At 35.7% G+C, this 19,129-nt stretch overlaps 1 protein-coding gene across 2 annotated transcripts; it reads left to right on the top strand.

Annotated features, from left to right (window-relative positions):
* The first annotated feature begins 444 nt into the window (after nucleotides 1–444).
* Nucleotides 445–13,205, top strand: LOC111918599 (5'-3' exoribonuclease 3). Of its 2 annotated transcripts, XM_023914244.3 has the most exons (23): nucleotides 445–801; nucleotides 2,612–2,714; nucleotides 2,839–2,915; nucleotides 3,029–3,220; nucleotides 3,489–3,608; nucleotides 3,690–3,752; nucleotides 4,053–4,202; nucleotides 4,581–4,745; nucleotides 6,252–6,329; nucleotides 6,419–6,505; nucleotides 6,595–6,852; nucleotides 6,996–7,091; nucleotides 7,402–7,497; nucleotides 7,766–7,836; nucleotides 8,671–8,799; nucleotides 8,952–9,028; nucleotides 9,552–9,592; nucleotides 9,688–9,762; nucleotides 9,855–10,012; nucleotides 11,117–11,221; nucleotides 11,705–11,780; nucleotides 12,123–12,202; nucleotides 12,372–13,205. In XM_023914244.3, the coding sequence occupies exons 1-23, from the start codon at nucleotides 598–600 to the stop codon at nucleotides 12,994–12,996; spliced, it is 3,126 nt and encodes a 1,041-aa protein (XP_023770012.1). In that variant the 5' UTR covers nucleotides 445–597; the 3' UTR covers nucleotides 12,997–13,205. The 2 variants fall into 2 exon arrangements, with proteins under 2 accessions (XP_023770012.1, XP_052625458.1); XM_052769498.1 differs by lacking the exons at nucleotides 445–801; nucleotides 2,612–2,714 and having other exon boundaries at nucleotides 2,851–2,915; nucleotides 3,033–3,220.
* The last annotated feature ends 5,924 nt before the right edge of the window (nucleotides 13,206–19,129 follow it).

Below are 19,129 nucleotides of genomic sequence, written 5' to 3'. Positions count from 1 at the left end.
AAATAATTATAATGATAGAAATTAAAACATTAAGGAAATAAAATTTGAAAAATTAAATAACAATAACAACAACTATAAATAACATTAAACCATATATTATATTTAATTTTATTCATGTGTAACTTGAGGGTAGAACTAATTCAAACAATTGAGATTATGCAGTTATAATAGGTGTATATATTATTATATAATTCAAAATAATCAATATATTATATCAACTTAGAATATGAATTATTATATCAAATTTAACAACAAAATTATTGTTATATTTAAAAAAAACATATATTTGTAACGACTTCAACTATATAAGGTATTTCTGCGCATGAGATTCCACTTGAGTATATACAAAACTTGGGTGAAAAAAGTATTTAGACTGAAAGAGCCCTAACTCTTTGATATGAGTCCATCTAAAAAGACTTGTAAGAGATACTTGGTATCGACCTATAACTTAGCATTCGTGATACATTTGCCTGATACTCAAAATTACAAAACAACCCTACCCTTCTTCCTCATTAATCAGATTGTCAAGACGAACCCCTACGCAAAGCGGCGCACTGGACCTTTTGCAGCGGGGCACGATACATACCTTCGGCGGCGATGGGAGTACCGGCGTTTTACCGCTGGCTAGCGGAGAAGTACCCAATGGTCGTTGTTGATGTTATAGAGGAAGAAGCCGTGGAAATTGACGGCATTAAAATTCCCGTCGATACAAGTAAACCTAACCCTAATCAAATTGAGTATGACAACCTTTATCTCGATATGAACGGAATAATCCATCCCTGTTTTCACCCTGAAGACCGGGTAACCATCCTCTCTCTCTCTCTCTCTCTCTGTAGAGATATTTATCTCTATATGTATATCTCTCCATGTGTGTATATGTATGTTTAGTCTGAGATAATTTGTTTTTGTAGTTATATGTCATGTGTTTCCTGTGCTTCTCCTCGATATTTTCTTCAAATGATTAAAAAACTCGGAAGGTTTTGAGAGCTCATAGGATTAGAGTAACCATTTATAATTCTGTTTGTAAACGCTTCTTAATAATCCACAAGGAATGTGATACACTAAAAAGTTAGCCTCACATTCAACCCTGGAAACTTCTCTTCCAATCCTTGACATTGGAGAATAGAAGAATATCATTCATGACTGAGATGGTCTATATTGAACCTAATGGCCCTTTTGCATATAAAATTCACCTTATAACTTGTCTTGTTGCCAAATTACTTCACTAACTTGGTCGAAAGGGTATGGGTACCTAGTATATTGGAGCCTAGAAAAGTCACTCTTGTTCAGTTATTTGTATAGCCAAAATACCTGCAATTAGTTAATCTGCATTCAACTATTATCTACTTCCTGATAAATCTTTCAAGTTTGTTTGTATGATGGTCGATGGTGAATAGAATACATAAACATGAAGAAGCCCATATCACTTCCTGTATAAAAATTGCTTTGGAACATTCCCAGCAAGGAAGAACGGAAACCATTGAGCAAAACCCACATATCAAAGCTTTTCAAATAACAACACACACCAATTTTTCATTGAGGTTTTAAAAGGGTATACATGACCCATGCAGGAGGTAAATCACAATGTCCCTGTCCCTGTAGCAAGAAAGGTTATACCCAGGCTTGAACCTGAGACCTCTCCTATGGATAGGACACTCGTGTGGGGACTTTTCCTTTGAGATTTTAGTCCCCAAAGTCTATTGCTTTCAATAAATCTCACCCTCTACATTCATCTCACCTAAAAAGCATCATTATTGAGGTTAATGAAACATACATGGAATCAATCATGGCATTTTGGTTCCTTTATTTTGGATTGATAAATGAATGATAAGCTCTGTTTAAGATCTCTTTGCCTCTTTCTTAGGTTTTAATCCTCCAGAGGTTACTTAAAGCAAGCATAACTACATCCTTAAAATTGGCTATATATATTATGGGGCCTTTGAGCAGCTAATGGGATGATCCCATAATTAGGGGCTGTGGTAGTAACAGAAACGAGAAGCTTAAACTGATCTACTATAACGTACATCATGCAGTTTTGTGAGAAACATTGTTCTACTCTTTTTCCTCATTGATGACATATATGTCTTGGAGTTATCTATTATAACTGCCTGTTGCCTTTTAATTTTTTTCTTTCCATTCATTGTTGAATGGATAGAGCTCTTTATGATGAATGAATTCTGTCTAGGGGAATTGCGGAATAACAAAGCCTTTTGGACCGAATGAAGTGTCTTATTGAGAGTAAATGACTATTTTATCCTTGTCTAGAAGTGATATGGAGCCAATACCTAGGGAGGCAAAAGTTTTAAGGGACAATAACAAAACTCTCAACATATTCACCAAAATCGTAATATAAAAAAGTAACATTGCTGGAGATTTGTAAATGTTTTTGGAGTGTTGGGGTGTTGTAAGTACTAGTGTTATCGGGAGGTCCTGGATACATAAATGGTCCAAACTATCATTTAACAAATTAAGTCATCATGTTTGTAATTTGTATTTGTTAATTCAAAGAAATCCTTTATTATTATTAAGTCGAAAGGAAACAGCACCTAGGCTAGGATTGTTAGTTTTTATGCATTTGCAGTGTCTTAATAATGAAAAGTGATGAATGCAGCCTTCTCCAACGTCTTTTAATGAGGTGTTCCAGTGCATGTTTGACTACATCGATCGGCTCTTTGTGATGGTGCGACCTAGGAAATTGCTTTATATGGCTATTGGTGTGTAGTAAGCCTGAAAAATTCTTGTAATATCATATATATATATATATATATATATATATATATTTCATTTTAGAACTGATAATGAATTCTTTGAAAAATATCTGAAAAAAATGTGGTGTAGATGGTGTTGCTCCAAGGGCAAAAATGAACCAGCAGCGATCTAGGCGGTTTAGAGCAGCCAAAGATGCAGCAGATGCGGTACGTGTAACAAACAAACAAACACCCCGATCAAAAAACTCTAACTAAGCTAAGGGGCTCAGTTTTTAATTTTTATTATTGTATGTGCATGGGTTGAGAAATTGCATTTTTAGGCAGCTGAGGAGGAGAGGCTTAGAGAGGAGTTTGAGAGGGAAGGCAGAAAGCTTCCTCCCAAACAAGAATCACAAACTTTCGACTCAAATGTCATCACCCCTGGGACTGAATTTATGGCTGTTCTCTCTGTTGCTCTCCAGTACTATGTTCACCAAAGATTAAACAATGATCCTGGATGGAAGCCTATAAAGGTAAATTCTTTCTCTAAATTTTCAATATACCTACCTACCTACAGCACTGCATGCACTTTTAGTTTTCTTCTTAATTAGGACATTCTACTTTCCTCTCTATAATAATAGTTGGGTAGATTTTTTGTTTTGTTTTTTTTAAGAAGAAATGAAAGTAGGATGCTGTACTAAAAAAAAATCCCACTACTATTTAAGTTGCATAAATTACTCAAGGAACATTTATTGCAGAAGCAAACTTATCTAAGTCATGACCTGTTCATCTTTTTTGAAGGTTATCCTTTCGGATGCTAATGTTCCTGGTGAAGGGGAACATAAGATAATGTCATATATTCGCCTGCAAAGGAACCTTCCTGGTTTTGATCCAAACACCCGCCATTGCTTATACGGATTGGTATTATTCGTTTTCATTCATTACATTTGACACTTGGCACTGTCCACTTAAAGTTTGATCTTTTTTTCAAACAAACTACAGGATGCTGATCTCATCATGTTGGCTTTAGCTACCCATGAAGTCCACTTTTCGATACTTAGAGAGGTATAATTGCACAAACCTTAATCTACTTGTATCTGCAATAAACTTACTAGGGGGAAGGAACTGTAATCTGTTGACCTTTTGGTTAGCAGGAAACGGAATGGAAAATAATAATAATATTTTGATTTTGAACTTAGAAGTATATTTTTCATTTTATATATATATTTTTGTAGATTTTATTTGCACCTAATGCTGTCCAGTGCCAGTGATCTCTGTTTATTCATTAACTTAATGCTTATTGATATTATCTTATTCAAGTGAGTGATGCTTACTACACTCTGCTAAACACCTGGGTTGTTTCAGGTTGTATTTACTCCTGGACAACAAGACAAGTGTTTTCTTTGTGGTCAAATTGGTCATTTAGCAGCAACTTGTGAAGGAAAGGCAAAGAGGAAAGCTGGGGAATTTGATGAAAAAGGAAATGCTGAGGTTGTGCCCAAGAAACCATACCAGGTAGCTGTCAAACTGAACTTATGCAATTATTTGTTAGGCCAAATGCAAGAAATACCAACAAACTTCCATTATTTATGTGTTATTGCTTCCTATTAAGCCACTCTTTTTTGAAAAACTACCCAATTATAGCATTGCTATTCGATATGTTTCTTGTTACTTTGAAAAATCTGTCTAACTATAGCAATGAAAATTGCTTCGTGTTTGGATGACATTGGTGGATTTTTTAATGTACAATGCTGTAATAGGAAGAAAAAGAAGTAGGATTTTTTAATAAATAAATCAATGGAAGAGTGTTGCTATTCCTGCATTTAACCCCAATTTATTTTCTGCTCTTGGAAGGCTGTGTATTTTCTGGAATAACATGTGTATGCTTTGCAGTTTCTCAACATATGGACTCTTAGAGAGTACCTTGAATATGAGATGAGGATTCCTAATCCTCCTTCCAAGATTGATTTTGAGCGAATAGTTGATGACTTTATCTTCATATGTTTTTTTGTTGGGAACGACTTTCTACCACATATGCCCACTTTGGAAATACGTGAGGTACCAATCAGAATAAAATATTTATTTAATTTTATAACGACACAACTTTATTTATTTTTTTAATTTCAATGATTCTATCTAATAAAATAATAATTTGCTTTTATCGAAAATAACTAGAATGTATAGTTTTTGGTTAAATTTTAGTGAGCTTTTGTCACGATTCATTTTTTAATTTTTACAAATAAAAAATTCATTACTTGTAGCTAAGTAACGTATAGAGTAGAGTTAGAGGGTGTTTGGGATTTCATTTTGAAGTTAAAAAGGACTTTTACCCAAAAGGACTTATTGCCTTATGAATGTGAGAAAAGTAGTTTTTAAAAAAGTGTTTGGATTAGCTTTTTAGTGGCAAAAGTCAATAAGTTAAAAAGTGTTTGGCTAACTTAATGACTTTTGCTTGTTTTTTCTTCTAATAACTCATAAGTCATTCCAAGAAGTTACAAATTGTAACTTATTCAAAACACCTTTTCAAAGGCTAAACTAAAAGTTGTTTTGAAAGTCCTTCTTAGGTATCCAAACACCTTTTTTTTTCAGAACTTATTAACTTTTCAAGATGTCAATAAGTTAAAAAGGAGTTTTTAGATGAAATTCCAAACACCCCCTTAAACCGATACGTTGTATTTACGTATAATGACAGAATACAAAAGCATATAAAAATTAATTTGATTCCTACATAGAGAAGTTTATTACAAACGAGAAGTAACCAATTTGATTAATCTTAAAAGAAGAGGATTCAAATGATGTGTTAATAATTTCAGAAGGGCTAAGGCTGTGTTTGGCGCGCCACAACTAGCTTATAAGCTAGCTTTTTAAAAAGCTACATAGACTAGCTTTTTAAGAACTTTTTTAAAATTTTCCAAATATACCTGTTAATTAATTATAAAAACACATTTTTTTATGTCATTTCACATTTTTCAGCTAGTTTTACCAAACGACATTTTTTATCAGCTAGCTTTTCAGCTATCAGCTAGATTTTATTTAACAGCTATCAGCTAGCTTTTCAGCTAGTACACCAAACATAGCCTTAAAAGATAGCAACTTGCCTTGATTTATTTGTTTATCATAGCATCTTTAATTTTCTTTCTCAATTATAGCAGTGAAAATTGTTTTGTAATTTGAAAAGTCTACCCAATTAGAGCATTGTACTATGAATTTTTCCTTATTAGGAAAAATCTACTTACTCAATTATAGCAGTGAAAATTGTTTTGTAATTTGATGACATTGCTATATATTTGGGTAGATTTTTGGAATTTGAATATGCTGTAACAGGAAGGAATGAAAGTAGCATTCTGAAACTTTAAGCTGAAAAAAAGAAAAAGAAAAAGAAATGGTGCAATTATATAATAAACAAAAAAGAAAAAGAAAAAGAAAGTAGCATTCTGAAACTTTAAGCTGAAAAAAAGAGAAGAAAAAGAGTAGGAGTAATTTAATTTTAATAAATATATATATATATATATATATATCTTGTTTAAGGTGTATTTGTTATATCTGGGTGGTGGTGGTTGACAGGGTGCAATTAATTTACTGCTAGCGGTGTATAAAAAGGAGTTTAGGAGCCTGAATGGGTATCTGACTAATGGAAGCAAGGTGAGTATTATGTAATGTTAATATGTTATATTGAAGTAGTAGTATGTATCTGCTGGAGTGGACTGAATTGTTTTGTTATTGACTCCCAGCCAGACCTTAAGAAAGTGGAGCAGTTTATTCAGGCGGTGGGGTCATACGAAGATAAAATATTTCAGAAAAGAGGGCGGTTGCATCAGGTGAGTAGATAGTTTTAGTTTGACTTTGATACAGGTGGATATTAATTAATTAATAATAATAATAATAATAATATGTTTGTGTTGTGTAGAGACAAGCGGAAAGGATAAAACGTGAGAAATCTCAAGCAAAATCTCAAGCAATGAGAGGAGATGATGCGGCACCACAAATGGAACCGGACTCATTAGTTCCAGTCGGCCGCTTTCAGGGATCACGTCTTGCTTCTGGACCTTCCCCCTCACCATACCAACCCCATTCTCAGCCCCGACCACAAAAACTTGCACGCCTCTCCACCTCTTCTTCTGTTGGTGCTGCCATTGTTCAAGCCGAGTCCAGTCTTGAAAATGATGTATGTTTGTTTCCCTTCTCACTCACATTATCAACTGCTTTTTACTTAAACCCTTTCACTGTTTAGGACCAGGAATTATCATTCCTTCTTCTTTGGCTCTCCAGAATCCAGATCTTATAAAAAGAAGTATTACTTGTTTTCAGGTACTTGACAATAAGGAAGAACTCAAAACAAAACTCAAGGGGATACTTCGTGACAAGTCTGATGCTTTTAATTCTGACCAGCCGGAGGAAGATAAGGTTACCACTTACCATTATCTTTTATATGCCTCAATACTCTTACCATATTCTACATATACCAATCTACTTCTATATTTTCTAATCCACATACAAACCTATTTTTCCCTACTATATTTGGGTCGACTTTTCAAACTACAATGACACAAACTATATGTATATGAGTAGATTTTTCCTTAATAAGAAAAAAAAGTATGTGCATGTGCAATGTTGTAATAGAAAGAAATGAAAATAGGATGCTACAATACACAAATAAATGAAGACGATTTTATAGTTTACATGTTATGTTATTCTCATGATGGGTTGTTGCCAGATAAAATTGGGAGTGCCTGGATGGAAAGAGAGGTACTATGAAGAGAAGTTCTCTGCAAGTTCCCCTGAAGAGCTTGAGGAAATACGGAGAGATGTTGTAAGATTCCAAACCTTTTTCAGTTGATTCCATCCTGTGCTTAGTTGATATGTACAAATGAAAAGCTCAATTAAAAACCCAAATAAGATTATTATAAAAAAATATATATCTTCTACCCATTTTTTTAGAAAACAAAATATAAATCTAAGTAGTATGATGATTTTTTTTTTTTTTTTTTTTTAAAGTTGCCTATAGAAGTTACATAAATAAAAATGGGTTATTTTCCAAAAGAATGAACCTTAAAGTATATGCTAATGGTTTTTCATAGGTCTTAAGATACACAGAAGGCTTGTGTTGGGTGATGCATTATTACTACGAAGGTGTCTGTTCCTGGCAGTGGTAAGTAGTTTCTTCTATATATATTTATTGTAAAGCCACTATTTTTACAAAAATAAGGGTTAAGTGCAAAAAGATAGCAATACCCTTTCATTTATTTCATTATTTGTTTATTAGCATTCCACTTTCATCTCTTCCTATTATAGGCTTGATCTATTAAAGTACATTGTCTTAATAAGATAAAGTTGAAGCTAAAATGCTGTAATAAGAAGATTTGAAAGTAGGATACTATCGTAAACAAATGAATGAATCTATGTTGGTGTATCTTGCATTTAGCTCAAAGCTTAATTGGTACTTGATGGATTTTGGAATCATTGAAGCATTTTCAGTTCGTTCTTGGGTGGAATTATGATATAAGACTTTTGAACAACTTGTCAGATGTTCAGTGTGGTATATGTTGGGAACATATGTAAAAGTCCTTGATCTAGTTTTTCTAAAAAGGGCCAACCATCATTTTTCTTTTGTTTTTGTATAAGTAACTTTGGCCTTGTCTTTCCATGTAGTGTGTTGTCTATATAAACTGCTGTCTGGATCAATGGTTTTTGAACATATTTGAGAAAATGACACCACACTTGGGTTAAACGGAAGGAAAAAATAAATGAGGCCAATTTTGTAAAAAGATAGGAATTAAGGGGATGGCTTTCTCTAATAAGTCGTTCTTTCCGCATAGTCCAAAGAAAACAGCCATTAATAGATTACTTGGTGGATTAATTTTAAACAATAATCCTTTAAACCCACAGCCCTAAACTTTGACACCTTAGGGTTTAGGGGTATGCTTCGTTGCATTAAGTTCCTCAAAAATAATTATATTGAAACATTTCATATTTGTACTTTCAGGTTTTACCCATATCATTATGCGCCGTTTGCTTCTGATCTTAAGGATCTTGGAGAATTAAACATCAGTTTTGAACTCGGTTCCCCATTCAAACCGTTTAATCAACTGATGGGCGTGTTTCCTGCTGCAAGGTCGAACCTGCTATATATATATATATATATATATATATATATATATATATATATATATATATATATATATATATATATATATATATGTATGTATTATCTTGATTCCTTCCATATTAACAAAAAAATGTCTTTAACTGAGTTCATTTTTACAGTTCCCATGCTCTTCCCGAGCATTATAGAAAGTTGATGATGGATCCGGACTCGCCTATTATCGATTTTTACCCAACAGGTGAAGTATTTTTTTTAATCTAATACCCCAAGCCTGAAGTTATAAAAATTCCAAACCATGATGGAAACTATACCAGCCCACAAGTTAAGGCTTTCATTGAGTTGTTGATTATAACATTCTACTTTCATGTCTTCCTACTTTGAGAATCATATTCATAGCAATGCCATGCAAATATAAAACCAATTTCATTTCTACAGTTGGGTAGATCTTTCAAAGCATAATAGTTTAATAAGAAAGAGACTAAAAGTATGCCATAATTAGGTAGATTTTTTCAAAGTGGCATTTTTATGCTGTAAATGTAATACAAAGAAATAGCTATTGTTCACAAAAAAGGAAAGTACTTTTCTCTTTCTTGCATGTAGCCAGACAAATTATAACAAACTGCTCTCTACCCACACCTAGAATGAGTATCCAATCCATCCAACTCAATACACCTAGAGGGGCTGGGCTGCTGCTGATAAATTTTGTAACACCCCATGCCTGCTTGAAGTTTAAAGACTTTTTTTTTTATAATTGTTTTCAGATTTTGAAGTCGACATGAATGGGAAGCGTTTTGCATGGCAGGTATCCACTATGGTTTCTTCTTTTCCCTTTTCCTTTAACAGGGTTTCTCTATATTTGAAAATATTAACAAACTTATGGTAATTACGTACGTGTAGGGAATAGCAAAGTTGCCTTTCATTGATGAAGATCGCCTTCTTGCAGAAGTGTCAAAAGTTGAGCATACTTTAACGGTATGAGGACACAACTCATGCCTCTATTTTTTTTTTCTTTTTGTTGATGAAAGTATCTACTGAAGGAAAATGATTTGGTGATTTATATACAGGAGGAAGAGGCTCGGAGAAACAGCACGATGTGTGACATGCTTTTTGTGGCATTATCACACACATTATCTCCATACATATTCTCTCTAAACGACCGATGTAAGCAGTTATCCGCCAAGGAACGAGTTGAAGTCAAAGAACAAATCGACCCACTCGCGAGGTAGGTTTCTATTGCAATGTCTGTCTACTTGTTGGCATTTTTAATCTTTTGTCTTGGGATTAATGCAACCTATTTTCATTGATTTCTTTATAATAGCATCCGAGCTTCATTTCTTCCTATTACAAAGCAGTTTTTTTTACTGCTGTAATTTGTTAGGTTATTTGAAGAATGATTTTCAAATAAGAAAAAGAAAATCACAAGTATAATGCTATAGCTGGGTAGGCAACGTCTTATTTTAATAAGAAAATTTTGAAAGTACAATGCATTAACCAAGAGAAATGAAAGTAGCATGCTACAATACACAAGTAGACGAAATACATTGCTTATATTGCAGTTAGAATCTTTTATTTATTGATTAAATGCAAAAATAGCAACATACTCTATCAATTTCTTTATTAAATCCTACATTCATATCTTTCTATTACATCATTGTACTTCAAATGAAATGTTCTACCGGTTATAGCAATGTCATCTGGATACAAAGCAAGTTTCACTACTATAATTAGGTAGATTTTTCAAAGTATAATGTTGTCATAAGAAAAACATTTTAGAGTACAGTATTATAATTTGGTAGATGTTTTCAAACTACAATGACTTAATTTGGAAAAATATTCAAAATACAGTGCTATGATAGAAAGAAAAGAAAGTAAGATGCTATAAATGAAACTACCTTGTGTGTGTGTGTGTTTAGCCCTTTTTATTATATTTTGTAAATTTTGGCTTAAAATAAAAAATAGCAAAAAACTTTCATTGGTTTGTTTATTATAACAAAGTACTTCCATTGTCTTCCTATTTCAGCATTGTACTATAAATATCTACCATTATTGCAATACAAAGCAAATTTTACTACTGTAGACTTTTCAAAGTATAATGTCCTGGTAAGAAAAAAAATTGAAACCGGTTAGATTTTTCAAAGTAGAATACTTTAGTATGAAAAAAGAAGTAGAAGTACAATAATGCTGTACTAGAAAGAAATGGAAGGATGGTATAATACACAAATAAAGAGTGTAGGTTGCTTTTTCTTGTATTCAGCCTTTCTTTCTTTTTGCAAGTCCGTATGTGTTTTTTCCTTTTTTTTTTGACATAATTGGTGGGTGTGTGCAGTGGTGGGATGAATGGGTATCTATCCCTTTGTGGCGGAGATCCCTGTCCTCCGATATTTAGCTCACCTGTTGACGGCATGGATGACATCATGGATAATCAAGTCATGTATGTAAACTTTCATTCCCTTTTTGCTATTGTGTATTGCTGGTGTGTAAGGAAGTAGGCCATGCCTGTTAAATAAACAGAAGAGAAGAAGTTGGAGAAAGATAAATGTTTTTTTTTTTTTTTTCCAACCTAGAAAGGTGGGACATACGCTACTAATAAGCTATTGATCTTTTGTCTGACTCTGTGCGTAAAAAATGCCCTCTCCCTGATCTGATATCAGAGGACAGAGATATCTCTAAAAGATCATCTCAGGCTCATGGGTGTGGGTGGTTAAAGGACTTGGAATAAAGGTTGGTTCAACTTTTGGGTGCCTTCCATTCCGTTCCTTTGGGTTGGATGGATGGCTTTTAGCCTTAGCCTTGTTATCCGCGAGAGAAAAGTAGACCTAGAAAGTTAGTTAGTTGGTTAGTTTGTCCAACCGCGGGGAGGGGAGGGGAGGTGTTCACTAATCTAATTTTTACTGTTTGCTTGCATGCATATCAGATGTGCTATTTACAGACTGCCGGAATATCATAACCATATTTCTCGACCACCTGCAGGGGTCAAACCACCAAAAAAGGTAATTGCTATATACAGCCTATAGGCTATAACGTTCATTGTCTTGTCATACTAAATTCAGAATGTGTTTTATCCCCAACCTAACGCAACATTCCAATGTAAAATATTTTTACAATGCTTAATCCCAACCCAACTCAGCTCGAGTTTTTTATACTTGATAAATGACACCAATGTAATGTATTTATTATTTATAATCAATCAAGTTTACCTAATATTATAATCTAAATCGATAAAAATATTTATCATTCATTAAATTATAGCCTTTTCTATAGACGAAATAAATATAGCAATTTTTATCTTTTATTTGTGACCAGTCGACTGACTGGTGGAATTTATGGTGCAGACGGTGACAGTGGATGATTTACAACCAGAGCCTGCTTTATGGCATGAAGATTCTGGAAGAAAGCCCTGGGAGAACGGAAGGTACACTTACTGTTCTTTCTTTTAACTTACCTCAAATCTTTCAAACCAACAAAATAACAAACACACCGACACCGACACCATGGAATGGAATAGAATTTTTTTTCTGTTCTTTTTGATAGAGAAGAGAAGGTTCCAGTCCCTAACGGATGATTTTCTACTTTTGATGTAGGAGTGGGCAGAACAGGCAGCATAACAACTACAACAATAACAATAATAATAATTATAATAATAATAACCAGCACCAGCACCACCACCACCAATCTGGGCGGCAGCTTGGAGATGCTGCACATCGACTTGTGAACAATAGCTTACAAATAAAGACAGATAGAAGAAATAGTCATTATCATCATCCATACGATCCACGCCCACCCCCTTTCCATGCTGTTAGACCACCACCACCACCAGCAGCATCCTATCATCACAACCAAAGTAGGATGGTGCAGTCGCAATCGGGCTATCATCCTTCTCCACAATCACATAACTATGCCCAACCCCAACCTTATGCTTCACCTGCCCATGCCAATTACAGTAGTAGTAGGTCAGTTTCAGATCATCAAACCCCTGGATACGAATACGATCCACGTGTCACCCATCAAACTCCACATGCCGTTACTCATTACTATCCACCCCAGGGTTACAATAACAGTGGTGGCTATGGTGGTGCCGCCAATCAGACTGCAGGATGGGCAGCCGCTCGTGGGAATCAGGGTGGCGACAGAGGAGGAGGAAGACATCATCATGGCGGAGGCAACCAATTCTCAGCATTGAATAGAAGACCCCCTCATCGCCGTTAGATATGTAATGTCTATGTTTATGTTTATGTTGGAATACATAACATAGAGATATGTATCATATGTGTCCACTTATATCAAATTCATTCCATAGGTTCAGCTCAGGATATTAGATGATTCCTCTCTAATTTTTGTTGTATTTATACTTGCCTTTGATGTTCCTTATCTTTTTATCGAATTCACTAATAAAACCCAGAAAATCTTTATTCCAATGCTTTTCATTTTGTATGTCACTTTGTGTGCTCTAATTAGGGTTTTATATTTAGGCTGTGCAGATTAGCTGAAAACTAGTTTTTGCTTTATAACCCGCCGTTCTTGAAAAAAACTGTAAGATGGCATTAAAACGCATTTACATATATACTTAAAATTAGGTTAACACCAAATTTGGCTAATCAATTATTTCATATATCTTTAAAGTACCAATGTATATATTTTATTACATGCAGACTTAACATAAAAGCTATACTAAATGCGCTCTTTTAGCTTTTTGACAACTTATTGCCCTAACTTATTTTCACACTTTTTTTGCAATGTTTTTCTACTACACTTTCAACATTTATAAAATTGAATATGTAAAAAATATACATGAATGCAAAAATGTTGGGCTGTAGTTTTAGTTGTGAAGTGTACAAAATATATGATGCTTGAAGTTAGATCGATTGAAGCAGGGCTGGTTCCACCAGATAAAAGGCCCGGGGCAAAAAGAAAGAAATGACCTCTTCAAATTTCAATAATTTAAAGAAAATTATCAAAATTCATATACAATTTGAGAAAAGAGATGAAAAACATACAATTGAGGTTCATTAAGCTTTAAAAGAAGCTACTTATTCCAACTTCGGTATTTTTATTTAATCACGTAACTGATGTTGGTATAAAGATGAAATTGCCAAAAGTTATAAATAAAATATTTGTATGATCTTTTTTCTAGATGTAAAATCACTAATAAAAGTATCAACTAATAATCAATTGTCACACCCCCAAACCAGACGGCGGAAACGTCCGGGGGCTGTCGTGACTCAATTGAATACCATCACAATGAATATACATGAAACATAACATCATACAATACCAAGCATTGGAATATTACAACTGGTAGCGTTTACATTCAGTACATAGTTTCAAAATATTACATTCCCAAAAGTAAATTGTTCGATATTAATTAAACAACAGCAAAACGTCATAGAGTACAATTCTTCCTTCACTTTATCTGTTACCTGAGAATACAAGTATTTTGAAAAACGTCAACATATGAAATGTTGGTGAGTTCATAAGTAATGTTTGAAATCCAATGTTTTGTATCGTTTTGAAAACCACCAGAAAATCCGATATTTTCTGAAAATTGTATAGTATAAAAGGTGTGAAGATCCGAAAGTATGCTTGTTTGTTTCTATAAATGTAAGAGTACGATTTGTAAAAACTCGGTATGTAATTCGTAGGTGTAATAATTGAAAATCCTAGGAAAACCCGACGTTTTCCCATTACTTTGCATTAAATAATTTTATGTTTTGTTATTTCGTTACGACAGGTGTATTCGTTGAGCTCCGGGGACGTTGGATTAATTGTGGATTGTGAATTGTTGTAAACGTACATGAATGAAAATGACCAGTTGACAACCGTACAAACGATTCCCTTAGGCGTCGCTCGCACTATTCACTTAACCCAACCACCCGGACTCATGTAGCCCCACGACCGAGGGGAAAAAGTGAGTGCGAAGCCCCAGGTAATTCCCTACGTCGTTCAAGGCTATAGTGAATGCGAAGGGCCCTTAGCCCAACTCGCATCGGTGAATTCTCGACTTTGCTAGCAGTACCGAAGGACCCTTGGGGACCAGTAGCACGTTGCCATTGAAAGTCCTTTTACGCTGTGTTGGATCATGTAAGACCCAACAACTCGTAAGGTTGATGTCTTCGGGCCTAAAGATCAGGTCATTGGGCTAGCTAGGCCCAACAAACAAGATTTTACACTTTTGGGCCCAAAGATGGTGTATCGACGTCTGTGCACTCTCACGTGTGTATTGAATTCCCAAATTTTCCGTGTACGAATCGAGTTGTCGTCATGTTAGTAGTTTCGGATTTGTTATTGATTCGAGACCGAATCAATTCGTTTGATAACGATTTTTGGTGTTGTTGTGTATTGTAATTCGTCGGTAGTCGCAGTGCCAATATTTGATCACAACGGATGTATTGAATTAACATTGAATTTTTTTTTTGTTTACAGCCCCTCTTTATTTTGTCAATTTACTTTTTCAACCCTTTGAATAAATTAATTTCCGGTTTAGTCCTTAAACCATTTTTCTTGGCATTCTAACACCAAAACTTATTGAAATTGATATTTTTCAGCACATTTTTAGTTGAAAACAGTTTTAGTCCCTCAAAATACAGTTTTCTCGGCTGTAACCTCTCTTTTTCGCAATTTTTACACTTTTGGCCCAAATTGGAATTTTTTTGCAACTTTGGTCCTTTTTAATTATGAAAAACATTTTTAACCTTTAAAAAGGACTTGGAACACTAGTAGTCCACTGTTTTACGGAAAAACACAGTTTCAGCCCCTCAAATTGGAAAATTTCGCATATTGGGCCCTATTGGGCCGAAAAGTTCATTTTTAGCCCATTAAGTTTAGAAATTTACATTTTAAACATTCTAAAGTGTATATTTCTGGAAAAAATTCCTTTATGAAACTGTTTTGACACTTCTTAACCTCCAGAATTTGTATTTTGACATTTTGGGCCCTTAAACTTCATATTCTTAGCATTTTAAGTCTAAAAATGTGATTTTTAGCCCAAGATGTTCATCTAAACCAACTTGGTTATTTTTGTAGTAATGACTTATGTATAATGATATGTTTTAGCACTTGTTTCATGCATCATAACACAAATCTCGATTTTTAGGTCCTTTTGACTAGTTTCAACACCAAAAACACACAAAAGTATGTAAATAAACATAGAAATCATACAAGGCATACACATAATGATAGATCTACACATTTGCTTGTATTTCCCCCCAGAAAACTTATAAAAACCAAAAATAAGGGGGTATGAAGCTCACCTTAGGGTGTGGTTTCGGTTTTGGAGGAGAAATGGAAGAAAGTTTGGTGATTTTCGGCCCTAGCACCCCTTGATGAAGATCTTGGCCTTGAGGTGTTTCTAAGATACAAGATCATGATTTCTCATGAGTTAAGAAGAGATTTTTGATAGATCAAGGAACCTAGATCATAGAATTTAGTATAACCTTACCTTGGAGGGTGATTTTTGGTGAAAAATCTCCTTGGAATGCCTTTAAATCTCGAAAATTTTAGGAGAGGGAGGGAGGAATGCTCTTCAAGACTTAGAGAGGTTTGGAATGAATTTTTTTGGTGAGTGTAGGAGGGTGTTCGGCCGAGAATGAGAGAGGGGAAGAAGAAGAGAGGGTTGAGTTGACATACATAGATGTATGTTGGTCCATGCATGGAAGTATGGTGGACATAAATGAGGTGGCATGAAGAAGTCAACTCCTTTCTTCTTGGGCTTGTCTTGGGCCGAATTTTGGAAAGAAAAAGAGAGTATTGGGCTTTAATGCCCCTAAGCCCAATATTAGAGTTAGGTTGGATGATTTTTGGCCCAAATAAAATATAATATGATGTTTACACTTTGTTGGGCTAGTTTGAGTTAATTATGATTCATAATATTTAATTTATTTCATTATAGGCCCAATATGGCCCAAAATGTTGAAATAAATAAACGTGGGTCCAATTAGAGCCCATTTAAAGGTTCTAATCCCATGATAGTCAAATTGGAAGCTTATTGGTCCATTGAGTCCAATAAGGAAGTCCTAGTCCAAAATGGACCTAAACAAGAACTTCTAGGGTTTCCAATTGCTTATTGACTATTTGTAGCACTTGTATGGTGTATTTGATTGAAATTCTGTTGTCATAGAGTAAGCATCATACATGCTCTTTGAGTTTTTGATTCTACATTTTACTTGAGTGTAGTGATTACAAGACACAAAATTTCTAGTTGTGACATCATCCCCCCGTTAGAGGGAATTTCGTCCCGAAATTCTGTTTGAAAGCTAGATTTGAGAATGCTAAAATAGGTGAGGGTACTTTTGCTTCATTTGATCCTCGCGTTCCCACGTGAATTCTGGCCCACGCTTCGCGTTCCACCGTACTTTCACGATCGGGATGCGACTTTGCTTAGTACGCTTCACCACCCTGTCCATGATTTCAACCGGCTCTTCAACGAACAGGAGATTCTCATTGATTTCGATCTCGTCGAGGGGAATGACGAGTGTTTCATCCGATAGGCACTTCTTTAGATTAGAGACATGGAACACAGGGTGAACACTGTTTAGCTCTGCGGGTAGCTGCAACTTATACGCCACTGGACCTATTCGGGCGACGATCTCAAAAGGTCCAATGTATCGTGGGTTTAGTTTTCCCCGTTTTCCAAAACGAATAACCCCTTTCCAGGGTGAGACTTTCAACAGTACTCGATCCCCGACCTGAAAGTCTAAGGGCTTTTATCGTTTATCGACGTAGCTCTTTTGTCGGTCGCGCGATGCTTGTAATCGAGCTCTGATTTGGACGATCTTTTCCGTGGTTTCACGAATGATCTCCGGTCCTGTTAGTGCCTTGTCTGATGTATGCGTTTTTGCTAGTTGGGTATCACCTACCTCAGCCCAACATAACGGTGATCTACACTTACGCCCGTATAGTGCTTCGAAAGGAGCGACCTTGATGCTCGAATGATAACTATTGTTATACGAGAATTCGATTAAAGGTAAGTGGGTATCCCAAGACTTCCCAAAGTCTATCACGCATGCGCGGAGCATGTCTTCGAGCGTTTGGATGGTTCGTTCGCTTTGACCATCCGTTTGCGGATGATAAGCGGTGCTCATGTCAAGATGAGTTCCTATTGCCTTATGGAGTGATTGCCAAAAACGTGACGTGAACCTACTGTCCCTATCCGAGATAATAGACACTGGTACTCCGTGGAGTCTCACGATTTCTCGAATGTATAAACACGTCAATCTCTCCATCTTGTAGGATTCTTTGATTGGCAGGAAATGGGCAGACTTCGTCAGTCGGTCGATTATTACCCATATGGTGTCTAGTCCATCCGACGTTTTGGGTAGCTTGGTCACGAAATCCATAGAAATCCCCTCCCATTTCCACTCAGGAATTACCGGTTGCTGTAATAACCCTGAGGGCTTCTGGTATTCCACCTTTACCTTGGCACACGTAAGGCACTTACTAATATAGGTAGCAGTTTCTGCCTTCATGTTAGGCCACCAGTAGTGTTGTTTAATATCCAAACACATCTTGTCTGAACCAGGATGAACGAAGTATCGCGTCTTATGGGCTTCCTTCATAACTACCTCCCTAAATCCTTCGATTTTAGGGATCCAAATACGGTTCATGAAGTAGTATACTCCATTCTCCTTTGCCTCTAGGTTCTTCTCCATCCTGCGCAATGCTTTGCTTGCCCTGTTTTCCACTTTCATGGCCTCCGATTGGGCTACCACAATTGAGTGACTAGGTGAGATTGAATGGTTATAGAGAGAGTTTTCATACGACGATTTGAGTACTCCTTCCGACTTAATGCGTCGGCTACCACGTTGGCCTTGCCTGGGTGGTACTTGATCTCACACTCGTAATCGTTTAATAATTCAACCCATCTTCGTTGCCTCATGTTCAACTCTTTCTGGTTCAAGATGTGTTGGAGAGTTCTGTGGTCCGTGAAGATGGTGCACTTCGTACCATACAGGTAGTGCCTCCAAATTTTCAGAGCGAAGACCACGGCTCCCAATTCCAGGTCATGGGTCGTATAATTTACTTCGTGCGTCTTTAGTTGGCGAGATGCGTAAGCTATCACCCTTCCACGTTGCATGAGAACGCAACCTAAGCTCTGATTCGACGCGTCATAGTAGACCACAAAATCTTCCGTTCCCTCCGGTAGCGATAGTACCGGGGCGCTACAGAGAGCTTGTTTCAGGGTTCGGAATGCGGCTTCTTGTTTGTCCGTCCATTTGAATGGTACGCCCTTTTGTGTAAGCGAGGTAAGTGGCTTGGCAATCTTAGAGAAGTTTTGAATGAATCTCCTATAGTAGCCTGCTAGACCCAAGAACTGACGGATTTCCGTAGGTGTTGTCAGGATTGC

Source organism: Lactuca sativa, chromosome 3 (assembly GCF_002870075.4).
Source record: "Lactuca sativa cultivar Salinas chromosome 3, Lsat_Salinas_v11, whole genome shotgun sequence".
NCBI lineage: Eukaryota > Viridiplantae > Streptophyta > Magnoliopsida > Asterales > Asteraceae > Lactuca > Lactuca sativa.
This window is presented reverse-complemented; position numbering and strand designations above follow the sequence as displayed.